Below are 16,234 nucleotides of genomic sequence, written 5' to 3' on the forward strand. Positions count from 1 at the left end.
CAAAGTAACTTGGAGTGTGGATTGGGAGGTTCGAGCTGGTAGTTCACTTCTTCTTTTTTTTTTCAACAAGTTTCCGCCCCTCTTCGTCCACACAACCTCCCCCCCTTATTAAAACAAGTACAAAACTCGCCGGGTTTAAGGAGTCTTACCAATGCTAGGGCTGCAGGAAGCATAAACCAGGGGCGCCTGGAAGAAATTAGACGCAGGAAAGGTAGAAGTAAAGTTCTGCGGCAGTTCACAGCTTTAACCTGTAAGCTTGGAAAAACTTGAATTAATACCAACCCTTGTCACCAACCTTGACTACTGTTGGATGTATTTTCCCTTTTTTTTGTAACATTTGATAAGTGACATCACCTAAACAGACTTTCAAGATGTTCGTTTATACATTTAAAAAGGCATACACTAGGCTATATGATTTATGAGAGAGAGGATAAAGAAGAAGAAAAAAACTTGATTTTCAGGCGTTATATGGAAAACGTGGATATTGCACATCCTTGCAACTGTAGGAAGGGAGTGTTGAGCTTCATGAAGGATATTCAAAAAAACTCCCAAAAACTTTTACACAGTTTCAGCGCTGAAAGCGGAGCCTCGTCTGACTGCATCATATAGGACCTGGACAACCACATAGCTGCTTCAAGGTACGAGTCAATTATCATTTCTTCACGTCCTCAGGAGCAGACATGACAACACAATTGAATGCAAAGTGTAGTCTTTTATCTGTACAAATATCCTCTCCCTGGACAAAACACGCATGGATGAGCTTGCATAAATGTCAATACAGGGTGCATATGCCGCGTGTGTAAATGAATGAAACTCACTGTATCGTGTCATATGGAGTTAGTTACATACTGACCCCTGGAGACTCCATGGGATACTACTTACCAAAACACTAGATTTTTACAGTTAAGGATGAAGACTAACATTTTTTGCGCTACATCTTCTCGTTTCATTGAAGCGGTCTGTAAGTGTTCATTGTGGTAAAGTTATGCACTCTTAGGCGTATACTTCTGTGTCCACATTCTATGGAAAACATGACATTGATTCCAATTGTACTGCTTCACTACTGTCTGTTGGAAACAATGGTCGCTTTAGTTTTTGAGGATAATTGATCATTTCTGGAGTGATCTTGTGATTGAGTCAACAAATGGCAACATGATATTAAGTGAAACCATCAGAATAACACCATGACAGAGTCCAAAGCTCATTCAGCCAGTTCTCATGTGGTAAACTTAATAGCCAGTTGATTGTCTTGTATGATTTTCAGATGGATATTTATTTATCCAGCCAATTCATGCATGCTTGCACAGCCACAGCCACACACACACAGGCACACATACTCTCTCTCTCTCTCTCTCTCTCTCTCTCTCTCTCTCTCTCTCTATCTCTCACACACACACACACACACACACACACACACATACACACACACACACACACTCAGCATTTGGCTGGATGAAGAGATGAGGTTGCTGCAAACCTAGCTGAAGGCAACCCATCTCTGCAACTATAATTGGCCAGATGAGAGTCACAAGAGATGCTGAAGTGCTATATAAATAGTGGCATATGACTTCAGAGCTTTTTCACACGCTCAGGTCATTTACTCTTGATAGGTTCTGACAGCAGGCCAGAAAAAGGGCAGCCAGTCACTTTAATAAGACATTTAAGACATTTCTTACCAGATATCATGTGAAATTGTAAATTGAACCTTGATTTAATTGAAAGGTATTACAGTAGCATTGAGACGAAACCGAAGACTATTGATATTGATATTGATATTGATATTGATATTGATATTGATATCGATATTGATATTGATCTCAACAAGCTACAAACTGGTTTCTGGTGGGAGATCATCAATTTCCATGTATGTGTGGTATTTGAGTGAGATAAAGATGCTCTTCAGTCCTGTGTACTGTATGTGTCTGAGGCAGACTAGGTCAAGTCCCTTAATCTGGCCCGGGTCTCTGTAATCCAACTGTGAGTGTGAGAACGGAGTTCTGCCCACAGCGGAAGCATTCCACAGGCTGGTCCTCATTAGAGCACAGTTGGGGCTCGTGCCAGCTGTGTCCCTCAGGAGACACAGGAAGGTGGAGGGAGCGAAGGAGAGAGAGGGAGAGAGAGGGAGAGAGGAGAGAGAGAGAGAGAGAGAGAGAGAGAGCCAAGGGCTGGGCAAAAGCCTGGGAGCTGCTCTGTCGGGCGGCCAGTGGGAAGCCGGACGCGCGCGGCGGCTTGATGGATGCGTCTCCAAGAGTTGGTGGAGGAGCAGAAGCGTCGGCGTCGGCAGCCGTGGCTCCTCGCCACGGCCGTAATCGGCGGCGCTGGCGACACCCACGGCTCCCCGCCCTGCCCCTGAGAAACGCGCAGTCCTCGCCCACCCAGAAGCAGTTAGCAGGGGCTGGCTGCCGCGGGGCTCCCCGAGTTCCAGGGAGACAGGGGTGTTGGGGGGCAGGGGAGGGGAGGGGAGGGGGGGGGGGGGGGTTATGCTGATCAGGCTGGGATGAGCTACTGCTGTTAGCTTTAGCGTTAGCTTGTGTCAGTCTCTGCACACCTGCCTTCAATAACATCGCTGCACGTGGGGCAAGCCGGGACCTTCCTACCTTCACCATAACATTCCAACACATGATACTTCCGCAGCCAGAACAGTAGCAGAGATTAAGGGATTCCCTCCAGCTCAACCCCCCCTCCAGACCTCTCCGCCTTCCATCCCCCCTACCCCCCCCCCAGCAGACCCCCAGCACACACAAACACACACAAACACACACACACACGCACTCTTTATCACTTGTTGCTTATCACACCTTTAGGACAGCAGCTGCTGTCAACTCCTTCCTCTCTCCTGCCCTGTGTGGTCTCCATGACGGCCACTAATGACTACTGACTAATGACCATAATTAGGCATCCTCTGTTTGGAGAGTTTGACATTCCCCACACAGACACCCTTATCAATGCACCTGTTTATAGTAAGGAGAGAGAGAGCGAGAGAGAGAGAGAGAGAGAGCTTTGCTATGTCCAGGTCTTGCACTGTCCTTCCATGACAGAGGGCACACAGGACATCTTGGCCTCTTTCCTTTGTCACTTTGGCCGAATGGAGGGAAATAGTTCATTCGACTTGGTTTCCAAGGGATGATGCACTGTGCTCTACCGCCTCAAATCTCCTCGAATGTAAGTTACACCGGTTCAAGCCACCCTAGGGGAAACGTTAAGCCATTAGTCCTAGATTTCCCGCTTGCCATAATGGCTGTCTGGAGGGCTGTCCTTGTGTTAATGTGTTTCAAATGTTCATTTCCATGACACTGCAGCAGAATCTGCACGTACATGCAACATCGTTCGTGGCCTCATGTGTGCATGTTTAACATACATGACGTGAACTCGGACCCGAAATGCTTCAATGCATCAATCATCTCTCACAAGGCTTTTGCAAAGCTTTACTGTCCTCCTACAGGGAAATGTCCAAGACCCATCATAAATCCCTCTGCCAAAGCAGCGCGCTGTAAGCTTATTGACATTACAGCCGGTTATCTTACCCCTCCCGTGTACAAATTGTTCAGTTAGTATCAGGTCCAGTGCAGTTGCAGAAGCCATCACTGAACCAGCTGACCGCTTTACGATACAGCGCGACTGCGTTTCGGTTTCGTCCCCCGTCCCACTCGAGGATGATTCCCCCTCTCCGTCTCTCTCTCTCTCTCTCTCTCTCTCGCCTGCTCCTGCCCCCGTCCCCCGTCCCCCGTCCCACTCGAGGATGATTCCCCCTCTCCGTCTCTCTCTCTCTCTCTCTTTCTCTCTCTCTCTCTCGCCTGCCCCCCCCCCCCCCCCCCCGCTCCCCCTCCCCTCCCCGCGGCCCTCCCCCACCACTGGCTGCGCTCCAGTGGCAGTGCAGAAATGAGCTCAGCCATGTTCAGCTCTGGTGCTGCATGGGTCCTGACAAGGAGCATAAATATTAGCCTCTTATGTAACTCTTACCCCCTTGGTTTCCCTGACAGGCTGTACAAGCAAGTCCACTGTGGCTTCAGGCGGCTTTTTGACAGGGTGCGTTTGACAGATTTAGATATTGATAAGTGGCCTAAAGGTGAATGGCCAGATGCTGGCACAGTAACATGGTTAATATTGACCCAAATCCCTGCTACAGTGCTCTCAGTTCTTATTTTATGGCTATGGTTATGGTGATGGTGCTTAGCAGACACTTTTGTCCAAAGCGACGCACAAACAAAACAACACAATCATTCAATTTAGCAGTTTATTTTACCACATGCTGGTAAATACTAATTGCTCTCTGACTGGAATCTTTATCTTTTATCTTTAGTATTTAGTATTTTACTGTTCTTAACAGTACTGTTCTTGTTTAGTCATGTTGATTTGTTGTTGTTGTTGATCATCCTGTTTACATTGTAGTGTATGTTGTGTGTAGTGTCCTAAGCTGCTGGGACCTTGAATTTCCCCTTGGGGATCAATAAAGGATATATCTATCTACTGTATATACAGTATCTATCTATTAGATCAATTCTACAACCCTGGTCCAGCACTGCAGCTATCATACCAATATGATGATAATAATAACCGCTTTCATTTTCCCTATTACCACAAATAAGCTGGACAAGTATATATTATGGGGTTTTCCCCCCTAGTGTCTGTTAATAAAAGACTTTTTGTTGTTTTTGTGCAATGTAATCCAACAGTCACTTAAATCCTTCAAACTGAGTGAACAGGAGGGATCTTTCTCAGCACACACTGTTAAACTGTTCAACTGTCAACAATTTCAACTGTTTTATCCTAACCAGGGGAGAACACCCACCTACCCATGCACACACACACATACACACACACACACACACACACACACACACACACACACACACACACACACACACACAGACACACACACACACACACACACACACACATACCCACACACACACACACACACACACACACACACACACACACACACACTATCACACAGACTATCACACACTCCTCACTCTCACTCTCTCTCTCTCTCTCGCTCTCTCTCTCACACACACACACACACACACACACACACACACACACACATACCCACCCACACACACACACACACACACACTATCACACAGACTATCACACACTCCTCACTCTCACTCTCTCTCTCTCTCTCTCTCTCTCTCTCTCACACACACACACACACAAACAGACTTTCTCTCTCACACATACACACACTCTCATAGAGACACACAAACACACTTCTCTCTCTCTCACTCTCTCTCTCACACATACACACACAGACTCTCTCTCTCTCTCTCTCTCTCTCTCTCTCTCACAGACACACACACACACACACACACACACACACACACACACACACACACACACAGCACCCATCCACCCAATCACACATGCATCCCTTTATCCTCGCTAAGAGCAGATTGCTTTGGATAAACATGAAGCATGACATCACATAAGTGAAACATCCAAAGCCTTTGTGCCTTTTTTTGCGCTTGTCCTTGCTTCGTCCGTGATTAAGGCTTGTGTGAAGCTGCTCAACCGTCGAGGTGCAGAGGTCACATTTCAACCATGACACCAGGGTCACCCAAGGTTTACAGTATGACTTGAAAGGGCAGAACCCCCGTATTGATGTGTGTGTGTGTGTGTGTGTGTGTGTGTGTGTGTGTGTGTGTGTGTGTGTGTGTGCTTCTTTTTACACAGCGTCCGTGCCATATGTTGTTGATAGGCTCGCACACGTCTGAGCGCACAGGGTGGGGTGCGGTTTGTCTGGCGGACGCGAGTCAGGAGGCTTGTAAATCCACAGCTGACGTTAGAGCCCCCTAACACGTGCCAGTTGCGCTCACACACACACACACATACACACACTGATTGCGTCTTTACCGTCAGGCTTCCAAAACAATGGCATCTCTATTGCTCCAAGTTTTTTTTTTTTTTCTCTCTTTATTTATATTTTGGCCGAGGCGAGCACATTTCTGGGCCAAGGTTAGTCTCACCACAGAAAGTGCAAGTGTGGTGGAGAGAGTAACAGGGAGTGTTTTTTGTGTTTGCTTTTTGCTGGAGTTGCCTTTGACCACATGCTCTTACTGTACTACTAGTATCTCAACACTTTTTTTTTTTATCTTCTCCTCCGCTGTGGATAGCAGCACTTTTGAGAGTAAGAGTTAGCCCCGCGAAATCTCGAAAGTCTCACCGCGCTCGCGCGCGCTCGTGTTCCCACGGAGATATGAAGGCATGATGTCAGAGGGTGGTGCTCCACTCGTGCGTCTGCCAAGCAGATGGGGGAACAGCATTGGGAGAGAGGAGAGGAGAAAGCTGGAACAAACGGCTACACCACTCTGATCAGACCTTAGCTGAGGGAGTGGCACAGGGTGGAGGGTGGAGGTGGAGGTGGAGGGTGGAGGGTGGGTGGGTGTTAGTCCTCTGTGAGGACCAGTCTCGTTTGTTCAGATGCAGCGCCTTTTCAGAGAATCAGACTGGTAGCTGGATGAGTCACAGTGAAAAGTGTATCCTCTTTGCACACTTCTCTCATGCATCTGCCTCTTCATGCGTTCGTCTACATTGGGTTAGATTGTGGAAAATTAAAACCTGTCTACACCAGGGGTTACACCAGGGGTTACACCAGGGGGTCTCAAGCTGAAATGAGCTGAGGGCCACTCTCCAGGTGGTCTTCTTACAGGGGGGGAGGGGGGGGCAGTACAACAGGGCATGATGGAAAAGGTCCAATGTTCCATTTCAAAACATTTGGTCATTAAAACCCCTAATAAATAGCTTGTTGAACACTGTGATTAAACATCAGCACATGTACGTGCTTTTGTCAGATGAATGAATATCAGCGCTGGTTCAACTGAAAGACGTGTCTCTGAAGTCATGCTACTCTTCACTCCCTCTCATTGCCTACGCATTTGCGTGTTTGCAATGGTTTTTCATTTTTTCACTTTAGATTTTTATAGTTGTTGTGTAAAACATACAGGATGTTGCCTCATTACTGAATAGCGAAAAATCAGACGTATTGTCAACCTACTTGAAAGGGCTTGTCGCCAGCATCCTTTTTCTGCAGAAAGACGTCTTATTGCGTTCAAGTGACCACTACTATGTATTTCCAAAGAATAGCTTTGTTGATTCCTTTGCACTTAAGATCTTTGGGTTGTTTTGGTTGGCTGACCCACAGCAGTGGTAAGTGATGCAAGTGACTCATCCTGATGTAATTGTTACAGGGGTGGCATCACTATTTGAATATTGTTATGTTTGATAAATGATTCCCAAACAATCCTTGCACATGTTCCTTGCAGAGCTCTAGTTAGTACTAAAAGTCCTCCAATTGTTCACTTATACTGTATACTTGTATATATATATATACATACATACATACTGTACTTACAGTGTATACCTAATATTTGACAGTGCAGCCAACATGATGTGTCTCTTTTGTGTTTGCCCTCCAGCTGATTTAATCTCTCTCTCTCTCTCTCTCTCTCCAGATGGGATGTGACAAAGTCATTACCTACCTTCGGATTTTTGGGACAACACTGTTTGGAGTCTCCCTACTGGTGGGAATCTCTACTGCCTACATCATGGGCTACCAGTTTTTCACCACTGCTGGCAACTATCTGTCATTTGGCCTTTACGGGGCCATACTGGTCATTCACCTCATCATCCAGAGCCTGTTTGCCCTGCTGGAACACAGGAACATGCGGCGTTCGCTGGAAACCCCCATCAAACTCAACAAGTCCCTGTGCCTGTGCATAGCGGCCTACCAGGAGGACCCCAGCTACCTGAGGAAGTGCCTGATCTCCATCAAGCGCCTCACCTACCCCGGCATCAAGGTGATCATGGTCATCGACGGCAACAAGGAGGACGACCTCTACATGATGGAGATCTTCCGGGACATCATGGGCCACGACAAGGTCTCCACGTTCATCTGGAAAAGCAACTACCACTCGCGCGGTCCCGAGGAGACCAACGAGTCGTACGAGGAGAGCATGCGGCAGGTCAGCCAGCTGGTGCTCACCAAGAAGTGCCTGTGCGTCATGCAGAAGTGGGGCGGCAAGAGGGAGGTCATGTACACGCCCTTCAAAGCCCTGGGGAGGAGCGTGGACTATGTGCAGGTGAGGAGCACTGGGGGGGGGGGGGGGGGGGGCAGGGGGAGCAGGGGGTGTGGGGGAGGGGGTGTTTGGGATGGGGAGCGTGGACTATGTGCAGGTGAGGAGCACTGGGGGGGGGGGGGGCAGGGGGAGCAGGGGGTGTGGGGGAGGGGGTGTTTGGGATGGGGGGGAAGAATGGCGTCTGGAGGGACGGGCCGGGAGGGGATGGGGGCGTGGGTGGAGGTGGTGGTGGTGGTGGTGGTGGTGGTCGGGGTGGGGTGGTGGGGTGACTTGCAGAGGTCATGCCAAACCAAATAAGAGCATGAGGAGGGAGAGGTGGTGGGCTGCACAAAGACACTTTTGTGCGGCCGCTGGACGGAGGCGGCGGAGAGAGCTGCACACAGAGATGATGTTCATGCAGGCCGGCCAGCCGGATGGGATGTTCATTCATATGCTTGGGTACAGATGGGGGGGGGAGAGGAGGGAGGCAGAGTACATTTCCACTGTCACAGACCAGCAGTGAGCTAAGTCCTAGCCTGCAGGGGAACACTTCATTCAGTAGATCAAAATTGCATTCAAATGTTGTGCATTGGTCCACATTTAAATGCATGTCTTTTAAAATCATGCCTCATCACACACACAGCAAAATACAGAAAAAATAGAAAATATAAACCTGAAGTCCTATGAATATCCTATTTGTGATATATATGTAACTGTGTAATTAACTGTTAATATCGTCTGCATATGCAAAAGTTGCACTTTATTACTACAGTAGATCAATTACCTTCCATTCAATCACTGAGTTTGCCCTTTTGTTGTAATCTGTCGTAGTCTGTAAACATGGTTATGGTTATGGTTATTTAGCAGACGCCTTTGTCCAAAGCGTAAACATAGTGGAATCAGGAATTTCAGAAATGCACATAATGCATGAATGGCCTTGTGCAAGGACATTTCACTACTTTTATGTGCTGGATAATAGTGTCAGGCTCTAAAAAGAAACTGTGAATTATGTGCCTTTATCACTGCCACCGCAAGCACCTGGTTTCAATGAGTTCCCTGACCTCGAGTTCAAGTTCAGAGCCATAATTAAATTTAGGCCTATCAGTGCAAGGCCTGAGCTGACTACCAGGTTTGTGTGTGTTTTTTCGCGTCTGTGGGGTCGACTCTTATATGTGGCTGTGAGTGGCACAATCTTGATTACTTTAGAGTAAGCTAAGAGCTTGTTTGTGGGCCGTGCATGTGTTTGGAAAAAGGATGGCAGTAAAAAGCGTAATAGATATCATAGCACAATTCCACAACTGTGTCTCCAAATTGGCAACTGGGCAAGTGCTGGGAAAGCACTAAAAACCTTGTTATTGTGTTTTGGTTTTCTGTCATATCGCATGCAAATGCCACAAATGATATCTTTCAATGACTTCTATGTTTATGAGAAAACTATCCATCAAAAACGCCATGAACGTGAACAATTGCTTCCCGCTGGCCCCATAATCGTGTTGAGAGTGAGCCGTATGCAGCGGGTAGTGGGTAAACAGCTTGGGCCATGCACTGACAGCCCTCATCATTACAATCCACCTGCAGAATTTAAAGACGCTCTTAGTGAATAGCTATAGACCGCATTACGGCATTCAACAGGTGCGTGTGCAGGGCATCAAAGGCCCAGTCTCTCTATCTACGCACGCAGTCATCTGAATGAGTCATGATTGCTTGCAGTTCACTACATCGATGATGACGCCTAATCTGTATCTCATCACAGGGTTCCGTAATTGACCCATAAAAGTGTAGAGAACAGTCTGTGAAGAAGACCATTCATGTATGGCTAGTGGAGGATCCCATCAACCCTTGTTATTGGGCTGATATACAGTATACTGTTTATGTTTCTTGAAGTATCAATAACAAAGGCACATCAGTACATAAAAAAAACACGATGTGAAGAGGGGATTTTACCTTCAGTGAATTAAGTGAAATTCAATAAGTGATTAAATGAGAAGGAATGAAATAAAACATTAAAACAGATTAAATGCTTTTAAAGAGAAACTATGCAGGATTGGCGATTTCATCTCCGGTTTCGGTTTCGTTTTTCATTTTCGCTCGTTTTATGCTTGCATATTTCTCTGCAGAGCCTCCCCGACAGCTTTAGCGTGTATATTTATACATATATAGGCTATATATTAATATATAAATTACAAGCGTGGTTCTTCTTGATCCTTACGCGTCTCAGCCTTCCAGATGTAAACAAGGAGCGATCGCCTCCAGAACAAACTGCAAGGTTGCAATAGCGGATAGGGACACTGGGGGCGGGAGGAAATATTACTGTTTTCGATAGAACTGGTCAGTCAAGCAAAACAACGATTTCTAAGCGATTTTATGACTATGAAAAAGTTGCATAGGGTCTCTTTAAACAGATTAAAATATTAAGAGATCATTTGTAAATGCGTTTAGAGCATCTTAATGAATAACATTTACCCTTTACCCACAAGTCAGTTTCACTTATTCTGTGATAAACATGTTTTGATATAAGATGCATTCACAAAAACATGTTTTTGATACAGTATGTGACACATTCTTCAGATCTCAGGGTACATATTGTAGGTAATGATGTCAACACGTTCAGTATGAGAGCAGAAATGCCTTCAATAAAAACCCCTCTGTCAAGTCAGCCTGGGGGGAAACCAAGTTTCTATCCCACCGCATCATGTTGCTGTGATGCTTGGAGGATCTTGATAAAATCATGTCCCATTAGGGCATGAAAAGGAGTCTTGTGTCCTCACAACAAAGGTCAGCTGTGCAAAATGTCAGTGTCCACAAACTGTAGAAAACAGTACAGCCGCGGACTTGGATGTGACTTGGTTTTAGATTTTAAAAAGTTGTAAAAGTTCACATTCACTGGATTGAGGGGGCTCAATTAGACAAAATAAAACATTCCAAAAGGTTTATGTTTTTTAGCGTTTCAGTAAGGATTCCAGCTAAGATCCTTGATCCGCTTCAACCCTCTCTGGTCTCAGCCTAGTAGGTCACCATGGTAACCCATCTGTTTACATCTGTCTGTTGTTAGGGTATCATAGTGATGATGCTTGTGGCAGCATGTCAACATAAAAGTTCCGTGTCAGTGAGGACTACAAAGGAACATGCCTGTGACCTTCCATGAACTTCAGCATGACCTCATAGGCACTGGAGTTTACAAGGCTGGGTGCTTGTGGAAATGTTGCGCGTGTGTGTGAGGCGCTGCGTTTTACAGGTGGATATGTGATGTTTTGTCAGGTGTGTGATTCGGACACCATGCTGGACCCCGCCTCCTCAGTGGAGATGGTGAAAGTGCTGGAGGAAGACCCCATGGTGGGCGGAGTCGGCGGTGATGTCCAGGTAACCTAGCAACCTTGTTATTATTATACAAGAAGTACGTACATTCGCAAACATTTGTTTACATGCACCTCCATTTATTTATTATTTGTTCATTTGTTTGTTTATGTCTTGATGTCTGTGTTTTACGTGTGGGCCATGCCACTCCAGCATCCAGCATCTTTGTTTTTGTTTATCGTCAATTAATTGTTAATTTGTCTGTTTTGATGTCTGTGTGTAGAGCCACTTGGGTTGCACTCTGATTAAAAAATGTGCTTCATAAATAAGCTTTACTTACTTTACAATACTTTACATTTAAAATGTCAGACTGACTGTCTGGGTACTAATTAGTGCCGTTGGTAATTTAAGGGACTAAGGGACTGAAATTCTTTAAGGAATACAAGATGACAAAGATCCTTACGTCAAAACGAAACTGAAGAAGGTTATTTTCAGGAATGTTATTAAAAACTAGAAAAGATTAAACTTAAAAAAGAAAACACATGGTATTTCTGATTTGTGTGGGTCATTGTGGGGACTGAATGAAGTGGTGAACTATCATCATGTATGACACCGTAAGTGGTGTCAAATGTTTTCATATGTCATGTCAGACATTCCACTGATCTATATTTGCCACAGCGTATTTCTGTCAAAATTAGCCATGTAGTGCAAAGCAAAAATCTTCATTCAGACCAATAACACAGATTAAGTTTAAAACTCATAATGTGAGATATTTAATTTGGTGAAATTTCCAGTAATGTAATTTGATTGGGTGCAACATGTTCATAAGAGTGAATACAGGGAATCTATCCAAAACAATTTGGGCACTTGATATTTTGTTAAGGTTGTGAAGCTTTGCCTTGGCTGTGTACCCTGACATATAACACATTCAAAAGAACATTTGTAGATATGAATGCTCATTTTTGTGCAGATTGTGTGTGTTAAAATATCTGAAATTAAACATTGCTATAATTTTATTTCTTTATAGCATTTTATTATGAAAGCATCCCTCATGAGTTTTATGAGACAGTATCTAACGCTCCTAAGCAGTTGAGAACTGATTTACATTCTCATAGCTGTACAAAAATAACCTACAAAAGGATGTAAAACTAATTGAAAACCTCTTCTCCCCTCTCACAGATTCTCAACAAATACGAGTCCTGGATCTCGTTCCTCAGCAGTGTCCGGTACTGGATGGCCTTCAACATAGAGCGAGCGTGCCAGTCTTACTTCGGCTGTGTCCAGTGCATCAGCGGGCCCCTGGGCATGTATCGCAACTCTCTGCTGCAGGAGTTCCTGGAGGCCTGGTACAACCAGACCTTCATGGGTAGCCACTGCAGCTTCGGCGACGACCGCCACCTCACCAACCGCGTGCTGAGCCTCGGCTACGCCACCAAGTACACGGCGCGCTCCAAGTGCCTGACGGAGACCCCCATCACCTACCTGCGCTGGCTCAACCAGCAGACGCGCTGGAGCAAGTCCTACTTCCGCGAGTGGCTCTACAACTCCATGTGGTTCCACAAGCACCACCTGTGGATGACGTACGAGGCGGTCATCACGGGCTTCTTCCCGTTCTTCCTCATCGCCACCGCCATCCAGCTCTTCTACCAGGGCCGCCTCTGGAACATCCTCCTCTTCCTGCTGATCGTCCAGGCCGTGGCCCTCATCAAGTCGTCGTTCGCCAGCTGCCTCCGCGGCAACATCGTCATGGTCTTCATGTCCTTCTACTCAGTCCTGTACATGTCCAGCCTGCTGCCCGCCAAGATGTTCGCCATAGCGACGATCAACAAGTCTGGCTGGGGCACGTCAGGGAGGAAGACCATTGTGGTGAACTTCATCGGGCTGGTGCCCATATCGGTGTGGTTCACCATCCTCTTCTTTGGCATTATATACACTATCATCCAAGAAACCAAAAAGCCCTTTCCAGAGTCCGAGAAGATTATCTTAATAATCGGCGCAATAGTATACGCCAGTTACTGGGTGGTGCTTTTGACGTTATATGTGGTACTTATCGCGAAGTGTGGCAAAAGGAAGAGCGAACAGCAGTACGATATGGTGCTGGACGTATGAGCATCTACCTGTGGCCCACCCTCGCTTCTCTCCACTACGTTTACATTGTGAAAGTATTGTAAGACTGACCCTAAGATGGACTCTCAGGTAGGTGATCGACACCTGCGACACCCGCCGCAAAAAAGAGAAATCTTTGCTGCTGTGACTGAAACAAACAAACAAAACAAGCAAAAAAAAAGGTATTGTGATGTTCAAGAAACAATATGTAGGCGGTTCTGAAATGTGCACCACCAAAAAAAAAAAAAAAAAAAAAAAAAAAATGGGCATCCTTTTCCTGAAATTTTTGCTTTTGTTTTTGTTTCATATATGGAAGTATGAATTCCGATGCACTTTTAAATGTTTCACTCTCATTGCATGTAATGCTTGACAGACTAATTTGAAGTACCAAATACCTCAGTGGTTATGTTGTCACAGTGTGAGTGATCGGGATGCAGTCACGCAAGGCGCATTCTTGTCTGAAATAATTTATGATAGGTTTTTTTTAACATTATGTGTATGTAAATGGTTTTTAAAATGAAAGCCAAAAAAAAACAAACAAAAAAAAAAAACAGAACTTAAAAGCATTTGGTCATGCTGTACTTTTTGATTTGCATATTGTATTTTATTACCTTTATATATAGACATGTTTATTTTTGTTTAGCCACCAAAGATTCTTTATTTTCATTCTTTTTTTGTATGAAATCAATCAATGCATTGTGCATTAGACTGTTAAGACAATGAATTATGTATCTGACCAAAAATGTGAAATTAAGAAGCTGGGTTTTTTTCCTGCAATAGTAACAATAAAATGCAATTCTAGGGATAAGTTATTGATCTACAAGAAGGGTGATTAACCTGTGTTTCATAGTGTTCATGGAAAGAAAACCAGCATATTTATTAGAGCATTCTGTGGTTTATAGCTTTTTTTTTACCAGATTGAGAGGATTATTTTGATATTTGTTATACTATACTGTAGGCATACAAAAATGTTCCTGTTTTGATGGGAGTTTGTGACGGTGCCCTGAACATATGAATTGTCAACATATGGGTGGGTGAACAGAGCAAAGAGTGAAAAAAAATATGATGCAAAATCCTGCACAAAATCAAAGCTGTAACTTTTGCACAATAGTGTGTATGCTCTGTGTTGTGAAGCATTTGTGGCTCTGCTCCGCCTTACTTGTCTCCTGTTCTTGATGAAACTGTCGAGTGCTGTGTCACTCTGTATCCCACGTGTCTGGAGTGCCTGGCCTCCTGTTTCAGCCACAGGTTTAGACAAATATTTATCACTGAATGTCCGCCAATGCAAGGCAGCAGGAAACAAATGTTGTGCCTAAATTACGTGCCTTAACCAGCAGTCCGTTGGATTGGCTGACATCCTGGATTCCGAACTGCTGGATTTGAACCTACTGTTTTGAACCCACATCCCCACCCCCTGAAACACTTAATAACTCATTACAAAATCACCGCCCCCATCTTGTAATCACTTCCATTTCCAATGAAGGACACCTTTATACAATCCATAGCACCAAGACCAATGTATTTTGACTAAGAGACAATTTCCATAACTTTCTATTTTTATAGTAAAGAGTCATAGTATTTGAAATTTAATTCTGACAACAACAGAATTTCATTAGCGCATCAAGTTGTGTGTTTCCTTTGATTTTTGTTTCATGTCGGACATCTTATGGACAGTGTTGTCAAAAAGCACTTTTCATTTTTGTGCCAAAATTAATAAAATGATATGTTGCTTTTATTGGAATTTGTGCTCCTTTGTCAACATATACTACATACAAGCTATGAAGTGAAGATTGACGAAACAAAAGCGTCTGTCAAATTCGATAACCATAACCATAACCATGACGTAATTCTGCTCACGCTGTTGAGTCGTAACGACTATGTTACTACATGGTTATTGGCACAGGTATGTGAGCCCAGTTTGGTGCTGTCGAGCGACGTTACACAGGAGTTGAGCTAGCTGGCCCCTGCTATTCTATTTCACTGGTGACAGATGGAGAGAGTGAAAGAGTACAAGGCCTCCTCTGAGAAAGTATCAAGGGTGATAGGTTCCCATGGCAGTGGTTTTTGTTTACAGTACACACAAGCTGAAGGATCAAGTGGCCAAAAACCAAGGGTCTAGACTTCTCAGTCTCTTAAAAAAAAACAGAGAAAAGCAGAGAAGCTGTTAGTCTTTCCACATTACTTAATCGTCTAATGACTGCATCGTTCTCATCGTGCAAAGGCAGGAAATCAAGCGTAGGTTAAGCGCTGGTTAGAGGGCACTGGGGCTATTCTGCAGGACTAGTCGTTAGCCTGTGATCCCTACTCCTATTTTTAGCACCCTCGTTCAAAAACCCGCTCCAGACTACACAGAACCACGCTTCACGGGTTCCCATAGAGCGCAATGTTCAGACCTGCTGCTTCCATAAGCAAGTGGCACTCCCGGGAGCTTCGGAGGGGCAGAGGTCCAGCATACCACCCCTCGTCTCAGATTATTGAGAATCCCGCGGCCGCAGCTGGAGGTGAAGCTGGCGGTGCTGGTGCTGCCTTGCGACCCCTCCGTGTGAGTCGGGGGTATGGGGGGCGGGGAGAGGCACTGAGCCATTTGGAGAAACAAACGTGAAGGAATCTCGCACCTCATGTCTTACAAGGGGGCCGCTCCTCTCAGTGGAAAAATAACGCCTAAAACACGCTCGCCAGGAAGGGATTTGGGGCACACGGAACGTTTCCGTATTCCCTTGAAAGTGTGCGACTGTAAACATCGACTAAAAGAGTCGCACCGTGTTACCTTTTCT

The 16,234-nt window shown here is 45.2% G+C and overlaps 1 protein-coding gene across 1 annotated transcript; it reads left to right on the top strand.

The window, feature by feature from the left end:
• Nucleotides 1-216: 216 nt before the first annotated feature.
• has2 (hyaluronan synthase 2) lies at nucleotides 217-15,195 on the top strand. The gene is made up of 4 exons (XM_062531506.1): nucleotides 217-638; nucleotides 7,458-8,084; nucleotides 11,319-11,420; nucleotides 12,534-15,195. The coding sequence occupies exons 2-4, from the start codon at nucleotides 7,458-7,460 to the stop codon at nucleotides 13,461-13,463; spliced, it is 1,659 nt and encodes a 552-aa protein (XP_062387490.1). The 5' UTR covers nucleotides 217-638; the 3' UTR covers nucleotides 13,464-15,195.
• Nucleotides 15,196-16,234: the final 1,039 nt, after the last annotated feature.

The sequence above is a fragment of the Sardina pilchardus genome, chromosome 3 (assembly GCF_963854185.1).
Source record: "Sardina pilchardus chromosome 3, fSarPil1.1, whole genome shotgun sequence".
Taxonomy (NCBI): domain Eukaryota; kingdom Metazoa; phylum Chordata; class Actinopteri; order Clupeiformes; family Clupeidae; genus Sardina; species Sardina pilchardus.